This window comes from Nothobranchius furzeri, chromosome 7 (assembly GCF_043380555.1).
Source record: "Nothobranchius furzeri strain GRZ-AD chromosome 7, NfurGRZ-RIMD1, whole genome shotgun sequence".
In the NCBI taxonomy this organism is placed as follows: domain Eukaryota; kingdom Metazoa; phylum Chordata; class Actinopteri; order Cyprinodontiformes; family Nothobranchiidae; genus Nothobranchius; species Nothobranchius furzeri.
Window position 1 is genome coordinate 44,130,853 of NC_091747.1, and position 19,334 is coordinate 44,150,186.

Below are 19,334 nucleotides of genomic sequence, written 5' to 3' on the forward strand. Positions count from 1 at the left end.
GTGTGCGCTTTACAGTATGTATTACGGCACAAAAACGCCACCTCACTAGAATACAACTAATTCTGTAAAGTGCTAATCAGAAATAAAGGAATACAGTGCAATTTTGTTCTTTATTTTAAATCAGTTTCTTGAGCCAGTATGTGCTAAAATCACCCATTATAGGGTTAATGAAGTGTCACTCAGACCCCTACCGCCCCCTATGACCAGAATATCGCACTTGCAACTTCAGAGTGCTGTTCCGGTCCCTTTTGGACTTAGCAAAGTGGAGCTACGTTTCCTGCATGTTTTGGATCGTGATCACAGCTGATTCGTTTGATTTGGTGATTCACCGCTCTTGTAGACACTAATGGAGACGTTTCAGCTGTTAGTTTAATGTGTTAAAAAGACGAACGCTCAACAAAGAGATACATTTCACTTTCGTTTTTACTAATTCCAGAGTTTTCATATTTGTCAATGGTTGCAGCTCATTGAAAAACAACTTTAGTCATTTTTCATAAACACAAATTCATATAAAACTCAGACTCATAATATCCAGATATGAAAATGTATAAAATGTTTATTTTCAACAGTAACATTAAAGAGTATGCACCTAACCACAGTTAATGCTGTCACATGACACAGTAGCATTCTCCAGTATCAGGCTTCCTCACTGTTACAGTGCAACAGGAGAACATATCTGTATAGACTGCATAAAACAATATTTTAACAGCAACAAATACGTTATATATTAGGATGGGAAAAAATAAAGTGGCATCACCTCTGCTTAAAAAGCACTTCAGACTGTTCTCAACAGCCTATTTTTCAGCTACAGCAGGGAGTCTTTCAGCAAAAGCTGGAACAGTGAAGCCACTGTGCACTTGCTGCTCAGCGCTACATAACAGACAAAAAAGGCTTCAAGCTCAACACAGTCTCAAAGCTAATAGGCTAAGGAGCACTAAAGAATTCTCTCAAGAGTTGGAGAACAACACAGACGTAATGGTGCAGGCCTGACAGCGTGTGAATGATTATGCTGCTCCATGACTTTTTAATGTGTAAAAAAAACTGCTGCAAACATGTTTATTTTAAGAACTTTTAATCAGGTTTTTTTTGGTTCTGTTTGATCTGCTTCCCTAAAGTAGGAAAGATAAATGCATCTCAGAAAGGTTAATGGGAAAAAACATATTTGGTTTTTCACTGTAGAACTGATGCAAACTGCAGGTTTTGGAACTATAAGTCCGTTTTTTTAGGGGTTCAGATGAAAATGGTACAGTAGGAAGAAGGCAATCTTTTATATAGAACCTCTTGAGATAAGAATCTCAAGGCGCTTCACAAAAACGGAATTAAAATAAAAACATAAAAATTCAAGGATAAAAAGATTTTAAAAATGATTCAAACATGTTCAAAAGGGAATAAAAAGAACTAAAACATGTATGGAAAGGGAGAAAGAAAATGAATAGGAAAGAGGGAAATCAATGGATCACGGGAAAGGTGGAATAAGAGCAGAATAAGGAGAGGGTGGTGATGAAGGCCACAAAAAAGCCAGCCTGAACAGGTGAGTTTCAGCTGCTTTTTAAAGGAGACCACTGAGTCCACTGATCTCAGGCTCGGGGTAGAGAGCTCCAGAGTCTGGGGGCCACAGCAGCAAATGATCTGTCACCTTTGGTCTTTAAGAGGTCCCTGCCAATTAGAAAATATTCACCTAAACAATCAATATAAGAATTAAAGCAACAGTTTAGATAATTTAGAAGTGATGCCCAAATATTATATTTACTTGTTTGAACAACAAAGAGTAATTGTGATTAGGAGGGTTAGCTAACTAATCGCTATAGCGGAGCCATCTTAAAAATGTCATGGTTAGGGTTACAAAAGCTCCGTTATAAACGTTTACATTACCAGCAAATGCCCAGTGAGAATGATGCATGTTAAGCTGAGAGACCTACAGCTAAGGAGCTAGAACTGCCGCTAATGTCCACATTAGAAAACTATACCACCTAAAAATGTATCAAGACAGTAGTCTTTCTTTAATATTATAAATTATTATATTAAATGTGATACATAAAATACAGCAGGATTCTTTGTGGGGGAGTAGGTCGGGCTTTCATTTCCGAAAGGGAGCCTAAGTCACTTCCGCACCATGGGTCCCCGGAAGAACGAAAAAATGAATGCAAGTCAACGGGGCTAAAAACGCTATTTTCTAATTCTGCTTGTTTTGTGCCATGGATTTCACATGATGTCCATGAATTTTAAAGACACATTTTGATACCAAGAACGTGCTTATTTTCGAACGGGCGGGGAACGATATTTTAGGTTTGGTGTGAAATTAAGTCCAGGACTACAAATATGCTTTACGAAAGTGACATCATCGAACCAGACGAGGAGAAAACTGAGGGAAAAGGGCTGTAAGTTCAGCAAACTTCCCACAGGAGGAAAGAACCACCATAAATCTGATCATTTGGTAAGTAGCAGCTACGCTAGAGGAGAGGAGATTGTGTGGTGACGTCACATGTGCAACGTGCCGATTTCTAGTTTGTAGTCATGCTAATTACGAACTTTTACAAGCTGATAAATCTCAAAGTGCGTGGCTGGCGTGGTTGGAACACCCATCATTACTTTTCATTTAAATTGCAGTACAACATGTGTGATCCAGGGTGTACGGCAAAGCGGATTAGAAAATAGCGTTGACTTGCATTAATTTGTTCGTTCTTCCGGGGACCCATGATGCGGAAATTACTTAGGCTCCCTATACATAGACATCCCATTGGGCGCTGGAGCGCGTGACAGCGTCGCCGCCATATTGGGTGGGTTCCTCACTCTCAAAACCCAACTGGAGTCAACGCTGGGTGAGCAAGTATGCCCGTTTTTGTCTTCAGCAACGTGCAGACTTTGATGAAGTGTGGATCAAGGGCGCAAAAGGGGCGTGATCAACTTCCGTACTTGGGAATCGGAACACCCTACACACTCGCACCCCTGGTCGGTATCGTGCAATTGAAGGACACAAGGGTGGAAGGACGAGTATTGGGATTGGGCCTCTGACTTTAACAAACACAACATGGTGGAACTGCTGGCCAGGACAGGAAGTGGGTGGAGATTCTTTATCATTGGGTTAAACAAAGTGTTCAGAAATGCAGTAAAATGGAGTGACGGCTTTAATTAAAAAAGATTGTTTTTTCCCAGAATGTTTTTTCTCAGTGGTTACTGGACATTAAATATCCCAGTCTTTGTCCCTTTCTAAGATAAGCCAAACGAGGAGCGGTATGAAATGTTTTTAGAAGATCATGTCCTCCACAACTCCACCGTACCAAGGTGTGAGTCTCATTAAGCAGGGTCTGGGATTACTAACAGGTTGCACAGGTTCAAGTTCCAAACATGAAGAGTCCAGTGAGCTCAGAGACCCTGCAGGAGACCCTGACCCTTCGTATGCGTAAGTCCGAAGGCAGTCGAACGGTGGAACGTAAGGATCCTGATCAGCTTCTGCCAGCCTGTCCAGAATAAACTGCCTGAAGACCTCGTCCTCTGGGCCAATGAGGTGCGACTCTCTGAGTGACATTCGTATGCTGGCCCTGACTTCCTCCCGCCGTAGCCTCCTCTCCCTCCTCTTTGGACGGGGCCGCACGGGGACGACGGGCTGGCAGAAGTCCAGGTCAGCTCGCCCAGCTCCTTTCTCTCCATAGTAAAGCACCTTCTGTGACACGGCGTCCGGCAGCTCCAGCTCCTTCACCTCCACACCCGTCTCCTCCTGCTGTTTACGCCGCTGTCTCCTCACCATCAGCATTAGAACTGACAGCACTGCAGACACAACACAGCAGGGGATCATTACGGTTAAACACCGGGGCGTGAGCTGGGCGAGGAAAGGAAGGACACACGGTGCCCGATGGAGCATACATGTAGAATCTACAATGGCATTCACAATAATAGGCACCAGATTTGTTGTATTTTATTTTTAACGTGTTGCAGCGACCAGAAATAGAAAATATATTTTTAAATTCCAACTCAAATACATTAAATGTGTATTCTTAAATCTGCTCCATGTGGCACAACAGTCTTTGTGTGCTGCGTTTTCCCTCTCCGAGTGTTAGCATAGCAGGTTTTGTCATTAATCTTTCATGTGATGGGCAAAGGGACGACACAAAGCAGCTAAGGTCATAATAAAGCTCTTCACTATGCAGGCCCATCAACGTCCCAGGATGGCATTGGTACTGATGTATTGCAACCAGTACACTCATTACCTGACATCATAGCTCTGCAAGCTTTGAGCATTGTAATTGTGTGTTAAAGGCACACTGGTGAGTTTTTAAAAAGGCAGATTTGAACGAAAGTGCAAATTTGTTAATGAACAATCCTGCTGTTTAGCACGCGCTCGTATACTTGCCAAACCATTGTCAGTTGGAAGTGCTTTATCTCCCATCTGCAGAAAAAAATGGCTTTATGTAAACAAGTCAGTGAAATTGCTCTCATTTATTTATACTAGAAGAGTTTGATCCACTGATATTTTCTTCAAATTTGACTCTCAATGTTTTTTAAAGTCAAAGTTAATTTAAAATGACACTCAGCTTGAGATGCCTCCTCATGGGGACTTTAATCTGTCACCATGTTAAACATTTTAATAACGCTTGCCCAGCAGGTGTAAATAAAGAAGCAGATCCGGCCCTGCTGTCTCCCATCGTGTCCTCGTGCGAGAACTGCTTCCACTTACTCAATGTCTCCACCCAGAGCCAACCAGATGTTCTCCTAATGGTTGCAAATCTTTGTACACAAGTCTTTATGCAATCTGACGAAAGCAGTGTTGGTTTTCAAAAACAGGAGATGGACCGACTGAAAGGTAAATTGTCTGCATTTTCAAAAGAAACTTCTAATTAACTCGGGTTATAGGAGTGAGATACTGTAAGTATACGTATGTGTCAGAAGGTAGGCGTGGATCATAGATCTATGCCTTTTGTTTTCCATTGTTTGAAAATATGACAAAACATCCTTTTGCTGAACAGCACCAACTTTTTTAAAATCTTCATTAATTGAATCTGCAAACACTAAATAATTAAAAGTGACAGGAGCGACAACAGGACATTTTAGATATTTTATCAATTATATTTGCATTTAGTGAGTTTTTGTTAAATACTTCATGTTTTTTTAGGATGTAGTCCATGCATAATATTTTAAAAAGGTCAGAGTTTAGCTGGTTGTATTTTTACAGAGGTTTTCCAGATTGCACCCATAGAAGTTCTAAATTTTCCTTAACATTTGAGTTGTCCATATTTAAAGGGGTCCTAAAATTTTAAACATCATCAATTTTTTGTTTTTGTGGAGAAAATGCAGCTTGGGGTGTCTATGGTAGCATAGCAAACAGTCGGTACCGTCTCCGATCTGCTTCATACATAAATTAGTAATGTTGTAATGGCCACGGATAAACAGTTCCTTCTGAGTAAAACAGGTTCAACACTTCAAAGTAGGGATGCAACAATACCACTTTTTTCCAAACCGATACGATACCAATACGTGGATCCGAGATGGTACGACGCCCATCTACCTGAATCCTCTTGCAAAGGCTTATGTCTCGGCCCGGCCGCTCCGGTCATCACAGTATCGTCGGTTAGCAGTGCCTACACCACGCTCCGGACCATCCAGACTCTTCTCATGCATCGTTCCACAAATGTGGAATGACCTACCAAGCACTACCAGAACAGGGGATTCCTTTTCAATTTTCAAGAAACTCCTGAAGACCCTGCTCTTCAGAGAGCACCTTCTAAACTAGCACCCTCCCTGCACCCGTCCCCCCTCTCTACTGTCCACTCCTACTCTCCATGACTGATGTCAAGCTGTTGTTGTTAGCCTCAAGGGCAACATGCCGATTATCACTTGTAAGTCGCTTTGGACAAAAGCGTCTGCTAAATACATATACATAAACATCTGAGTACTCGCCAATACTGATACTTCTACCACACACAAAAAAAAAAAAAGCTATGAATTGGAATATAGGTTTTATTTTCTTCTCTGCTTTCAGCAGGAAAAGACTATGAGGTAGATAAAAGGTAAAATATATGAATAGAAATGATCATAAAACTAAAATATTAGGTGAACAGAAATGACAAGTTTTTCAAGCAACTGCATTGTATTGGTTAACGTTTACAGATAATGATACTGGTATTGGTATCGACACCGATACCAGTATCGGTATCTGTGCATCCCCACTTCAAAGGCTTAGAGAACCCCCTTAAATCTGCACGTTTCAACCCACGTAAAAGCGCTGGCCACAGTAGTGCTAACCACACAGCGCTACTGCTAACGCTAACCACATACAGAACACAGTTAGTTAGTTGTTAGTTGTCTGAACAAGTATATAGTGGAAAATAGATGATTTATGTGGGTGTCCTTTATTCTAAGGAAAAGTAAATTGTATCAATTGTAAAAAGATGTGTTTTTTTTTCTTTTTTGTTTTTTTCCATATAGTTTGGTGGTTTTTGGTGACTTGTACCATTTTGTTTGTTTTAATGTAGGTTTTGTGTTAGATTTAGTAAACAAGTAAAAATTACTTGTATAAAGGGGTAGGGACATATAAGTTTCCACTTCAGCCTACTCCTTTTCAAACAGAGAAGGGATGATGATATGTATTGTTTCTGTTTGTGGTATTTTAAAAAAAAATTATGTATGTTTTCTTTGTTTGAAATAAACTAAACAAGTTGCTTCACCACCATTGTTGTGCTGTGTTGTATCTTTGTGTGACATAAAAATCACCTGACTTTTTACAGATTGCCTTGTACTTCCCTTTGTGTTGAGTAACAATCGTGAGTGCAGCGAGTGACAACCACCCACATGCAATGACGAGGGCCCCAGGAAGAGCGCTCCTCACTTCAACCTGGAGAAACAGCCAAGGTGAGCCGAGTTGAACTGAATTTAGCCCGACTGAGCCGTGTTCGTGAAGGAAATGGGGATATATCGGGGCTCTTGGATCATTTTAAGCCCCAACAAAGTGTCATGTGCTCTTTAGAGGCTCAGTGAACAATTTCCAGTTGTCAAAAAAAGTCCTTTCTGCTACAACTTTTAGGTAAAATCAGGTTTACATTAGTGAAATAAATTTAAAAAATACAGTTTCCAGTTTTTACCTGAGAGCTTTACTCTTTTTTTCTGATGTTGAACATTTCTGTTGACATTTAATCAAATTCTGGAGCAAGAAAATATTTTAATTAAACTATATCCAAGAATTTTCAAGTGACTAACATGAAATCACAACCTGCAAATCCGCTCGTTTTCAGTTTGATTAAAAAATCCTGTCTTGTTGATGCAGCTCAGCTTCTCCGTTTGGTCTCTCAAGAGATCTCACTTCTCATTCGAGAACGTGGAGTTTCAAGTTTTTCCATCTTTAGTGAACTTGTTCGTTTTTGTGAGCTGAAATAGAAACTTCAGAAGGAACTCCAAGCACATTCCTGTCAGGGATTAGAAATCTCTTAAACTATCCATCCTTTTTCTTAGTTTATAATAATGCTCTATTCTCAGGCAAGAACATTATCTTTAACCCTTTCTTGGACATTATTATTTCTATCACAGCTTACCTGTAACCGAGGCCAGGCAGACTAGAATCCCTAATAAGGTCTGCATGCTGACGCTCATATTCAGAGCCAGGGCCTCCACCCCTCCTGTGGGACAGTGGCCAGTAGGATGACAGCTGCAGACCCTAATGGTCAAAGTGGAAGTGCTGGAAAGGCCTGGAGGACCACTGTCTGCCACAACCACAGGTAGCAGGTACTGGGTCTGATCTTTGCGTGTGAAAGTACTCCTACGTGCCACGATGCCAGCTGTGTTATCTAAAAAACATCAGAAGAAGAAAATAACACATTTCAGTTTGCTTAAAAATGGAATGTAAGCTCTTCTAGTGTGGGTTCTGAAAATAGGGAGAAGTTAAACGACACGGCTAACGTGGTTTGGAGTCTGATGCCAGCTCCATCTCTGGCTTAACATCTTTAAAATCAACGTACAGAAGAAAAATTGAGAAATGTCAGTTTCTTCTGTTGGATTTCATCGAGGCACTGAACAGCCTCTCGGAAGTGGAAAAGGCCTTGTCGCATATAAAATGCTATTTTACATTTTCATTTATTATTTCCCTGTTGCTGAGAAGAGCCACCGCAATATCAAACATTTCAAATGAACTTATTTCACTTTCAAAAAACACTCCAGAGATTTCCAGTCATGTTTTGTCAGTTTGCATTTGACCTTTATAAGCTTTTAAATACATAAACATCCTACCAAGCTGAGAGGCGGCCAAAACAACACATTCACCAGCAAATGCCAAAGAGTGTAAAGTCAGTTGTTGTATTTAAATGAATGTTTTAGAAATCAAACAAGAATAAATATACCTTTTCTCATTGATCTTTGTACAGATTACATTGTCACAGGTGTTTTTACAGCCTGTGTCTTTCAATATAAACTAATGATACATGACAAGATATGAATAATGAGATGTGGTGTGGTGGATGTGAGGTGTTGTGATGGAAGCTAGATGTTGTAGCAACCGTTCTTTGTATCTGAGAGAAATTGTGAAATCTGGGTGTAAAATAATTTGTTGTTTGTTATAAACTAGAGAGTTGTTTATTTATTAACCTCATCAGACCCCAGTATGCAGGCTTACGATACCCTTGTATGAGTTGATCGCGGCGGTCCGGAGGGTTGCGGTCAGAGTGGTGAGATCATCGGACGTCGAAACCACAATACTCAGAGATTAGTAGCTTCCTCTGAGTTCAGCCTCCCCGGCCATGAGATGCAACCTGGGGTCTGCAGGTTAGGTGTCCAAGGTGGATGTCTGAGAGTTGAAGTAGCTCTGAAAAGAGCTGTTGTGGCTGTAATCACTTGCAGCATCGCAGAAAGGTTTTGACTTAAGGTAAAAGGAGATGGTTTCAAGAGAGGCTTCTTTCCCGATTTGGCCGAATCGGGGGTCAGCTGGAGAACTGAATTACTCGGAAGGTAATTCTTGTTTTATTAAACTACTTTGTTATGATTTCTGGCCAAGTTTGGCCAATCAGAATTTGACACATTTCTGAGTATTTACCAACATCCCTCAGAAAGCCACGCCCTCCTCAGATACAAAAATGTTTTTAACATTGTGAATGAGAATGTCTTAAAACTCTTATGTGATGTGTATGAGTGTAAACAATGCTTAACTTGTTAAATCAAACACATAGTGATTTGTGATATAAATGGATCATTGTAAGAACAATATTCATTTTAAATTCATTGATTTAAGCACAGATCATTCAAACATTTGATTTAAACATCTTGTTCATTCATCACATATGATTATTTAACTTATAACTATAAAATCATGGAGTCTTCACTTATTCAGAGTGAAGACTGTTGACGTCTGGCTTTCACAGAGAGTGCAGGAACCTTGGGACAGAGTGTTTATTTGAATGTGTTGTCTTCATGGAATGTCACCATGCGCTGAGCAGAATCTTCTGGATTTAGGCCAAATAGAAAGTGGATTTATGCTGTAGATGAAAGGTCACTATTTTGATCAATATATAGGTGAAAATTGTTGCGCTTTAAGTTATTTTTTAGAATTTTCAGATTTACACTAATATGCACTTAAAGGGCTAAAATAGTTCAATATAGCATAATAAAACTTTAAGTTAATATTTGAAGATGTATCAGAATGATTGGTTTGATGAAAAAAGGTAAGAGATGCTAGCTAGCATTGCTTTTTTCCCACAAAAACAATTGCAGGGGGGTTAACACGTTATGTAAATAATCTACTGTGTGTGTGTGTGTGTGTGTGTGTGTGTGTGTGTGTGTGTGTGTGTGTGTGTGTGTGTGTGTGTGTGTGTGTGTGTGTGTTTGTGTGTAGGGCAGACAGCCAGATTTGGAGTCTTACTCATTAATATTCATGACAGGCGAACAACTTGCCTCCCATTGGCTAACAGCAGAGGTGTGACTAAGTCACTGCTTCGCAAGTCATAAGTCTTTCCAGTCAAATCTCGAGTCAAGTCCAAGTCAAAGACAACCAAGTCCAAGTTGAGTCCAAAGTCAGTGATGTGGAAGTCCAAGTTAAGTCCAGGTCCTTAACTTTGAATTTTCAAGTCATAATCAAGTCATCTGTCCAACTTCAATTTAATGACAATGATAATAAATAAATTCCAGAAATAAAGCTTCTTAAAGCTTCATTTATTTGCTCAAACGAGCAGAAAGTGCAACTGAAACTGATTATAAACAAAGTGCTGCTGCATTTAGCAGAACAAGATCAAACCCAGAACCAAGAATGATTTATGATTTTTGTCCATGTCGTGTCACTTTTGTGCTAAAATATGAAATATGCTCAAGTCATCATCAAGTCAACAGATGCAAGTCGATTCAAGTCGCAAGTCATTGGCGTTCAAGTCTGAGCCAAGTCGTAAGTCTTTATAGATTTTATCAAGTCAAGTCAGAAGTCATTAAAATAATGACTCGATTCCAAGTCATATGACTCGAGTCCACACCTCTGGCTAACAGCAACATGACTCTTTGGCTGCCTTCGTTCGCTCTCCTTTCTTGGGTAAACAATGCTACATTCATGTTTGATTTCCACAAATAACACAAGCCTGGATGTTTTCTACCATGTTGTGGAGTTGCTAATGCTAACGGTTAGCTTCTAGTAGTTGAGCCATGCTCTGCTCTCTCAGTAAACGTAGTGGTCACAAGCCAAGGTGAGCACATGAATGCTAACTTTACAATGTGACATAGATCTGTGTGACTTTTCGAAACCCGGGTGTTTCTCCATCTATTTTCTTTCTGCAGCTAATGAAGAAAATGGAGGTAGAAAACTGTTTTGGTCTGTTTTCTCTCATTCAAAAAGAACAAAAAGTATAAGTTTCTCAGTAAAACTCCTCTTTAACCACAATACATTAATACTAGAGTTGGCGTAACAACACTTTGAGATAAAGTCAGAAAACAAACTTCTGAGACAACAATCCATTTGAATATTAGTAGCTAAATGAGTAGCTAATTACACTGTTGGCCAGAAATGTTATATACAGGAGGGAGAAATAACTATATGTATACATTGATTTCTAGTGTCGGCATAGATCAGGGGAAGGCAACCCTGGTCCAAGAGAGCCGCAGTCCTGCTTGTTTTCCGACTATCTTTGTGTTCCCTGCTGTTGGTTACCTGCAAGTGTGTTCAGCCAATTAGAAGCTGCAAGTTCATGAATTGCTGGAAAATATGCCTACCCCTGGTATAGGTGAAAAAATAAAACTATTGTGCTCGACTAGAACATGATGTGTACCAGTAATATAAAAGTCCTTATTTGCTGTATTTTGTAACTCAATGTAACCTTGATTATCTCGGACAGTGAAGTTTGGATTGATGCGTTCCTCCGGCACCATGGAGAAATAGAAGTGGTGTCCCTCCGTGGGCTCGTCTGGATCGACTGCACTGAGAAGCTGAATAAGCTTGAGAAGCAAATACAGACAAAACAAAATGTAAACATCACAAACAATAAAAGGTATTGCTGTTCCACATGCCTAGTTATGTTCTTTCTTAAAATACCAACGATGACACCAACATTCTCTTCTCTGCAATCAAATGCTTCGTGACGTCATTGTTGTTTTTAAAGAGAAGTACGTACTAGCAGGTTATGAGAACGTTGGGATTTCTGCAGAATAAATCCTAAACATGAAGACAACATAATATACATACATCTCCCGCCTGTGTGCCCTCACAGATATATGGCTGGTAATCCCTCGCAAGCCTTGGCACGTTGTCGTTTATGTCCAGCACTTTGATGAACACCACCACAGAGGAGGATAAATGGTTCTGCGCTGCAGTGGCGAAGACAGACATTTGCTGAAGTCCGCTGGGTGCATGTATCACAGATGCTTTGTGAAAACTGTGTCAACATAACACTTAAGACTGATAAATGCTCCGTATTCCCACATCACTTACACAGAAACAAGACCAAAACAAAATAATCAGCTGAATTAATTGAAAACACAGTGCACTGCGTTTTGGATTGAATCTGACAGCTTGCCTCTTTCTCTAGGACCTTTGCTGGTCTTGTGTAGATGTACTCCCAGGCATATAAACCAGTTAAAAATCTTGGCAACCACTTAGAAAAAAGATGGCATTTACATAAAAAACGTGTGCTTTATCTGACTGTAGGCCTTTACTGAGAACATTTTTAAAAGTTCCAAAGCAACACTTGCTTTATCAAGATTAGAAATTCCAGATTCTCAAATACAATAAAGATTGGATATTGTTCTTTTTCAATTCAAATTTACAAACTAATTTCTCTCTTAATCATTAGCTTTTGATACCCAGTTGTGGTTAGGAGTTCAGGAATTTTTGATAATTGATATGATTATACAAAATAAAACATCTGATTTTTACAAAGAACTGGGTGCTGACATTTCAATTTATAGTAGATGTGCTCGTGTCTAAAATAACCGCTATTCTTGGCAAAATTCGTAGAGCCAATTTTTATTTGTTTGGTTCCTACACAGATTTTTAAGCAAAGTCCGTGCGTTTTCAAAGGGGCTTTGGGAACACCATTGCAGAAACATTATGCTAGCCTGCTTCATCCATTCAGAAACCAGTTCTGATGTCTTAAGGGTCATTATCACCCAATTGTCTTGAAGTTTCAACCATCTAGCTGATCATTTCAGATAAATTTAAAGACCTTTGGAGGTAGTTCACTAGTTCCACATCATGATGCTGCCACCACCATGCTTACCACTAAGTTCATGATCTAAATGCCTCACTTTGAAATCTTCAATAATCAAATCTGATCACACAATATCTCCCCAGAAGGTATTTGTGATGTGACCTATGACAGAGAATTCTGCTGTTGTGTCCTTGGGCAAGACACTTAACCCACCGTGCCTGCTGGTGGCGGTTGGAGGGACTGATGGTGCCTGTGCTCGGCAGCCTCGCCTCTGTCAGAGCGCCCCAGGGCAGCTGTGTCTTTGGACAACTTTCATCTGCTACGGGCAGACAGGACGGAGGACAGCGGTAAGAGGAAAGGAGGGGGTTGGCTGCGTTAGTGAACAAGAGGTGGTGTAAACCGGCACACGGCACGATTAAAGAGAAACTGTGCAATAATAGCATTGAACTGCTGGCTGTAAGTATGAGGCCATATTATCTGCCACAGGAGTTCTCACATGCTATTGTGATCGTGGTGTGCGTGCCTTCTGCAAATGTGGAGACAGCTTCTGAAGCTCTGCTCACGATCACCAGCAGCCTGCAGACACAGCATCCACAGGCCCTTTTTCTCATCTCTGGGGATTTCAACCAAGCTCCTCTGTCATCTGTTCTGCCCACATTTACGCAGTATGTTACCTGTCCCACCAGAGACAATAACATACTGGACTTGTTTTATGCCAACATCAAAGAGGCATATTCGGCATCCCCCCTCCCCCCCTGGGGAGAGCTGACCACAACATGGTGCACCTCAACCCTGTGTATTGTCCAGTTGTGCACAGACAGACTGTGGCCCCATGTACAGTGAGGAGGTGGACTGATGAGTGTGAGGAGGCTCTCAGGGACTGCTTCAACACCACAGTGTGGACAGAACTCTGTGATCCACATGGGGAGGACATCAACGCCATCACAGATTGCATCACGGACTACATAAACTTCTGTTTTGAGAACACCGTTCCCTCCAGGATGGTGCGGTGCTTCGCAAACACCAAACCATGGATCAATGCAGGGAAAACAAAGGAGATGGTGGTGGATCCTCGCAGACGCCGACCTGCTGTCCCCTCACCGGTGAACATCCAGGGAACGGACATCGAGAGAGTGGACTCCGATAAATACCTGGGTGTTCACCTGAACAACAAACTGGACTGGTCTCACAACACAGACGCACTGTACAGGAAGGGCCAGAGCAGGCTTAACCTCCTGAGGAGACTACGGTCTTTTGGGGTGACTGACTCTGTGGTGGCATCAGCCATCCTGTATGGTGTGGTGGGTTGGAGCAGCAGCATTACAGAGAGGGAGAGGAAGAAGCTGGACAGGCTGATAAAGAAGTCCAGCTCTGTCCTGGGCTGTCCTCTGGACTCAATACGAGAGGTGGGGGACAAGAGGGTGCTGGCAAAATTCAGATCCATCCTGGACCATGAGTCACACGCCCTGCAGGATGCCTTGTCTGCTCTGGAGGGCAGCTTCAGCAACAGACTGATCCACCCTCACTGTACGAAAGAGAGATACCTCAGATCTTTCCTCCCTGCTGCTGTTAGACTCTATAATAGTCACTGCTAATAGAAGCCATACATCTATAACCTTCCACTGCAAATATAATCTTTTCAAAACATGTGCAATATAACTACCACTCTCATTACCATGTGCAATAATTATCTTAACTTATGTACTCTTGTGCGATATCTTGTATGCTACTGCTGCTATCCTGCTGTACCTGAGCCATTGCAATATTGCAATTTTCCCAATGAGGGACTAATAAAGGTATTCTTATTCTTATAGTAGCTCATCACCATCAGTGTGTATGTGTGTGTGAATTGTTGAATGATACGCTGTAGTGTAAAGCGCTTTGGAGTCCTTACTCTGAGAGGCGCAATACAAGTGTGGGTCATTTATCATTTCATCACTTCCCTCTCCTTATTCTGCTCTATAAACCAATTCCGTTTCCAAGATTTCCACTGATTTCCCTACTTCTTATTCATTTTCTTTTTCCTTATCCTTACATTTTTATCCCATTTTTTTCCCTAATTTTGATGGTATTTTTAAATCATTAAAAAAAATTATGCATGCTTTTATTTCTAGTCGGCTGGACTACTGCAATGGTCTCCTAACTGGTCTTTCCAAAAAAGCTGTGAAGCAACTGCAGCTTGTTCAGAAGGCTGCTGCTAGAGTAACAAGAACTAAGAGAACGGAACACATCACTCCTGTTCTTAGATCCCTACACTGGTTACCAGTAAACTACAGAATAGACTTCAAAGTGCTCCTACTAGTTTATAAATCACTCCATGGCATGGGACCAAAACACATGTCCCATCTCATTCCTGTATATACACCCAATAGGGCTCTGAGATCCCTTGGAAACAATCAGCTGGGAGAACCTCGGGTCAGAACAAAACATGGTGGAGATGCATTTAGTAACTGCTGCTCACATATGGAATCAGCTTCCCCGTGACCTCAGATCTGCCCCAACCCTAGTGTTGTTTAAAACAAAACAAAAACCCTAATGTACTCATCAGCCTGTAAATGAATAGTTCCTTATCATGCGTCGTCTCCACTGTAATCTGTGCTGTTTAGCTCTAAACTGTAATTCCATTTGTATGTATTTAATTTGTGTTTTTATGTTGTTTTCATATCATGTCCTGATAATTGTAAAGCACATTGAATTGCCTCTGTATTTGAAATGTGCTCCATAAACAAAGCTGCCTTGCCTTGTTATTTAAATTTTTGTTTTGTGAAACGCCTTGTGATTTTTAGCTTGAGAGGCACTATATAAAAGATACTTCCTTTCTTTGTCTTGTCCACATAGACCACTGTAGATGTTAGTCAAGCTTGATGGTTTCTCTTGAAAAGTTTCTCTGGTATCCTCAGGCCAAGGTGAAACTGGATGGCGATGATGGTTTTCCAGTATCTTCCAAACCATTGAGTCCTGAGTTGTTCCTGAACATGTCAAACAACTCCACACCATCTAAAGAAGACAATTTGGATGTTCTTCTGGACTTTTATTAAGTGTTGATAACTTGTTGATGATGATGATTCTTGGATTTTAAATTATGGAACATGCACACTTTTCCAACTTGTGCAAATCTACAAATCTGCTATCTTCACTAAGTTCCTTGGATCTTCTCACCTGAGGACGGCAGTGGTAGAGGGGTCAAGTGCTCACCCGTAACCAGAGGGTTGCAGGGTCACGCATTGCTCAGTTTGAATTGTTGTGTCCTTGGGCAAGGCACTTTACCCACCATGCCTGCTGGTGGAGGGAACCAGTGGTAACAAGTGCATATGGCAGCCCGACGCACTAACTCTACCTCTATAAGTTAGCCCTGGCACTGCTGTGGCTACATTCTAGCTCATCGCCAACAGTGTGTGAATGTTTTGAAAAGCTGCTGTGTTGTAAAGCGCCTTGGGGGGAGCTCTAGGACTACAAGGACCAATATTTACAGGCCACTTACCATTGTAATATTCTAAGAAATCTAATAGTTTCTGTGAAATGTTATTTTTTGCTACAGAGTAATTGCCAGCAGTAGTCAGTCACGATCACTAACAGGAAGTTAATAGCCATTGATCTTTGTGAGTTAAAATACATTGTGGAACCTTTAGCACCACATGTTATGATTTAGATGAATGCATTTATATAATTGAGCTCTTATATAATTCTGATGCGTAGTGGAAGAGAAAAAATCCACAAGAAATCAAAAAGTACCCACACAACTATTTAAATAACACAAATGCTCGTATCCTAAACAGTGGTTAACCAAAGTTTGAGACTTTTATTAAAAAGCAATCTAAGTTTTATCCAGAGCCTATAGTCGTTATTTTATACTCTACAAAGGTGGTTTTTTCCTTTTAGGTGTAAGTAAAAAGCCCACTAAAATATGCAGCTATACTGTTTTGCAAGAAATGTTTGGAGGTTTTTAAATATACATTTCCTGCAGAACTTAAGAAGTACACCTTGTTAGCAATGACTGCCCTAAACAAGCTTGTTATCACCACATTGCTCCAGCATTTTTTGTTGTTGATGAGAATAAATGTGCTGCACCCGTATCAACAAGATCCAAACAGTCCTTACTTGTTTCCTTGGCTTCGACCGTCATGTTGTACCACTCTGTTGTCTCTCGGTCCAAAGCTTTAGCAACAGCGATGGTTCCATTGTTTGGGTCTATTTTGAAAGCTTTTGTGGCATCAGTCCTTTTGTCAATCGAGTATCTGGAAGAACATTCACAGAAAGGCACATTGTGCAATGAAGGTTGTTTTCTGGGCAAACAAAACATTGCAGTACCATCGGGAGATTAGATTGGGAAACTGCTCTTTTAAAGCAAAGCAAAAACTGAGATGTTCAACACAGCAAATGTGACAACATGTTGGGAACCGCAATGCCTAGGCCAGATTTAAGCATGCACTATAGTAAATATGAACTTTGTTTACTTTAAAGCACCTCAATTAATCTTTAATATTTGAAAGTTTAAAAACTAAAGCGCTGAAATCTTTATAAACTGAGTTTAAAACCACTAACAGCAAAAGTAAAGTATGTAGCAAAGTATTATAAGAAAGTAATGAAGTATTTCTTGGGCTAATGTGTCAAAAAATAATCCAATTTGATTGAGTTTCATATAGTTAAGCTTTTATTTGTTTAATCTTTTTTATTTTTCAAATCTGAAATATCACGTTCTGAAAATGTGTTTTTAAAAATTTGAACAAAATACTTTCATATTATATACAATAGTTTTATCAGGAAACATAACAACTAGGGTTGTTCAACATGATCGGTCTACCGTTAAAATCGGCTAATGTCGGCATTAAAATTTTATAACAGAAAATATCGGTATTAGTTTTCAGTCTTTTAATGATCCAACATTTACATACCATACACGTATTGGACATCAAACTTTTCAGCTACTTCTCCTCTCTCTCAAAATGTTAAAATATGGCAGATCTAAGGATCTAGAGAAATATTAGTTTGTTTGACAACTTGTGAAGTAGAAATTTGCCCTGTATAGTGAATGTAAGCTGTCCTCACAGGACGTAGTTATGTGTAGCTAGCCAGCTAACAAACAACTAAAACAAAAACCAGAATCTTCACCCAAGTTTTGCTTTTCTTATCTGTAGATCTTCATGCATGTTTTATCACCACAGCTGCAATATACAGAAAAATAAAATACATTACTAACTAATACACAGATCTTAGGGAGAATGAGATTCAGCTGCTGTTAGAGATAAACTAAGCGTGGTATTTTCTACTAACTTAACCTGAAGTCATGGACGTAATTTGGGGGGGGGGGGGGGGACAGGGGGGACATGTCCCCCCCCCCACTTTTTCCAGAGTCAAGTTTTGACCCCTGCACTTTTTACCATCCAAAAACAATATTACGCTATCTTAAATTGACACTGGTTGAGCTCTAGGACCAAGCAGAAAACAACCGTTTGTGCTGAAGCCGGTTTCCCATTAGAGCATACTGTAAAGATCCCCCCAACAGCCCACCCCCCCACCCCCGTGTCCCCCTCACTTCTAAAGTGAAAATTACGTCCATGCCTGAAGTAGTTGTGATTTTGCAAAGAAAATGTAAAAAAAATTAATGTGTAGATTTTACAGTTAATCTCTAGAAGTATCTAAAGATTTGTTGTTGAAAATGAATTAAATGATGTCCAGGTGTTGAAAATATTGGTGGCTTCGTAACATATAACCATAAAAATCAGGTCTAAAATACATGGGAGCGGCCATATTAGATGCAATGTTTCCTTCTACAGTAGCCTGTGAGTACAAAATGCATTTACTGACTTTTAACAAGTGCAGGGTTTCCCCCAGCATTTTATAAGCATGTGCTTGGACCCACACCAGGGAAAGTGTCTACCCCACCACCCCCTCGCCCACAGTCACGGACAACGCACAGTAGCAGAACGAGCCGTGTGCCTCTCTGCTGCTGTCACGAGCGGGAGTGAAACGAAACACCTCCCCGGCTCTCACGATGCGCCAGGCCTAGAAACTTTTCTAAGGAAAATAAAACTTTCTCCTTTCATAAACACAGTTTTTTTACACATTTAACTCTTCTCTTGTTGCCAGTGATGAAAGGGAGTCTGATGTGCTTGTATTTTTGCTGGAGGTTGCGCTCCCAGGGATTTTTGACCCTAATGGCCATATCCGTTGGTAAGGTCTTACTCAAACACAAAATAGTGCTTGCTTACAGTGATTTAGATATGGGCTGCCCTCTGTTGCCAGGGAAAACCCACATCGTCACTTTAGGCATGCATGATAGAAGAAATTTGATGTTGGTGACCTGAAATGTTTTAGTATTTATTTATTTATTTTTATTTTTGAGGGGGATACAACATATATATCGAATATCAGTTTAAAAAAAGGCCAATATCGAGCATCCCATGCAACACCCCGTAAAATATCATATTATAACATCAAATATATTTTTCGACCCTCAACTTTTCATGTTACTCTGCCATATAACCCAATTTGATTTTGAAAGATTTAAAACCATCTGATTCCGTAAATGAGTTGATAAGAGCAAGGGAAATAAAGCAGTTTGACCACAGCAAACTTAATCACATTTACTACAAGTGTGGAAACACCTAAAATGTCAGCCTGAATTTATTAATCAATGAGGCTCTGTCACCGGAGAGACGGTAATAGTCGCTACGCTGAGGATGATATGCAGCACCTGCCACTCCTAAGCTCTGCTGAGATGGACTACAGGCACCAGTT

General features: G+C 40.4%; 1 protein-coding gene across 1 annotated transcript in view; it reads right to left on the minus strand.

The window, feature by feature from the left end:
- Nucleotides 1-3,017: 3,017 nt before the first annotated feature.
- The window catches only part of cdh19 (cadherin 19, type 2), a 163,880-nt gene continuing 147,563 nt past the window's right edge, over nt 3,018-19,334 (minus strand). The window contains exons 8-12 of the mRNA XM_054751411.2: nt 16,695-16,831; nt 11,633-11,754; nt 11,268-11,385; nt 7,521-7,772; nt 3,018-3,765 (exon numbers count right to left, since the gene is read on the minus strand). Of these exons, the coding sequence (XP_054607386.2) occupies nt 3,245-3,765; nt 7,521-7,772; nt 11,268-11,385; nt 11,633-11,754; nt 16,695-16,831 (1,150 nt within the window). The 3' untranslated portion in view covers nt 3,018-3,244. The remainder of the gene's footprint in view (nt 3,766-7,520; nt 7,773-11,267; nt 11,386-11,632; nt 11,755-16,694; nt 16,832-19,334) is intronic.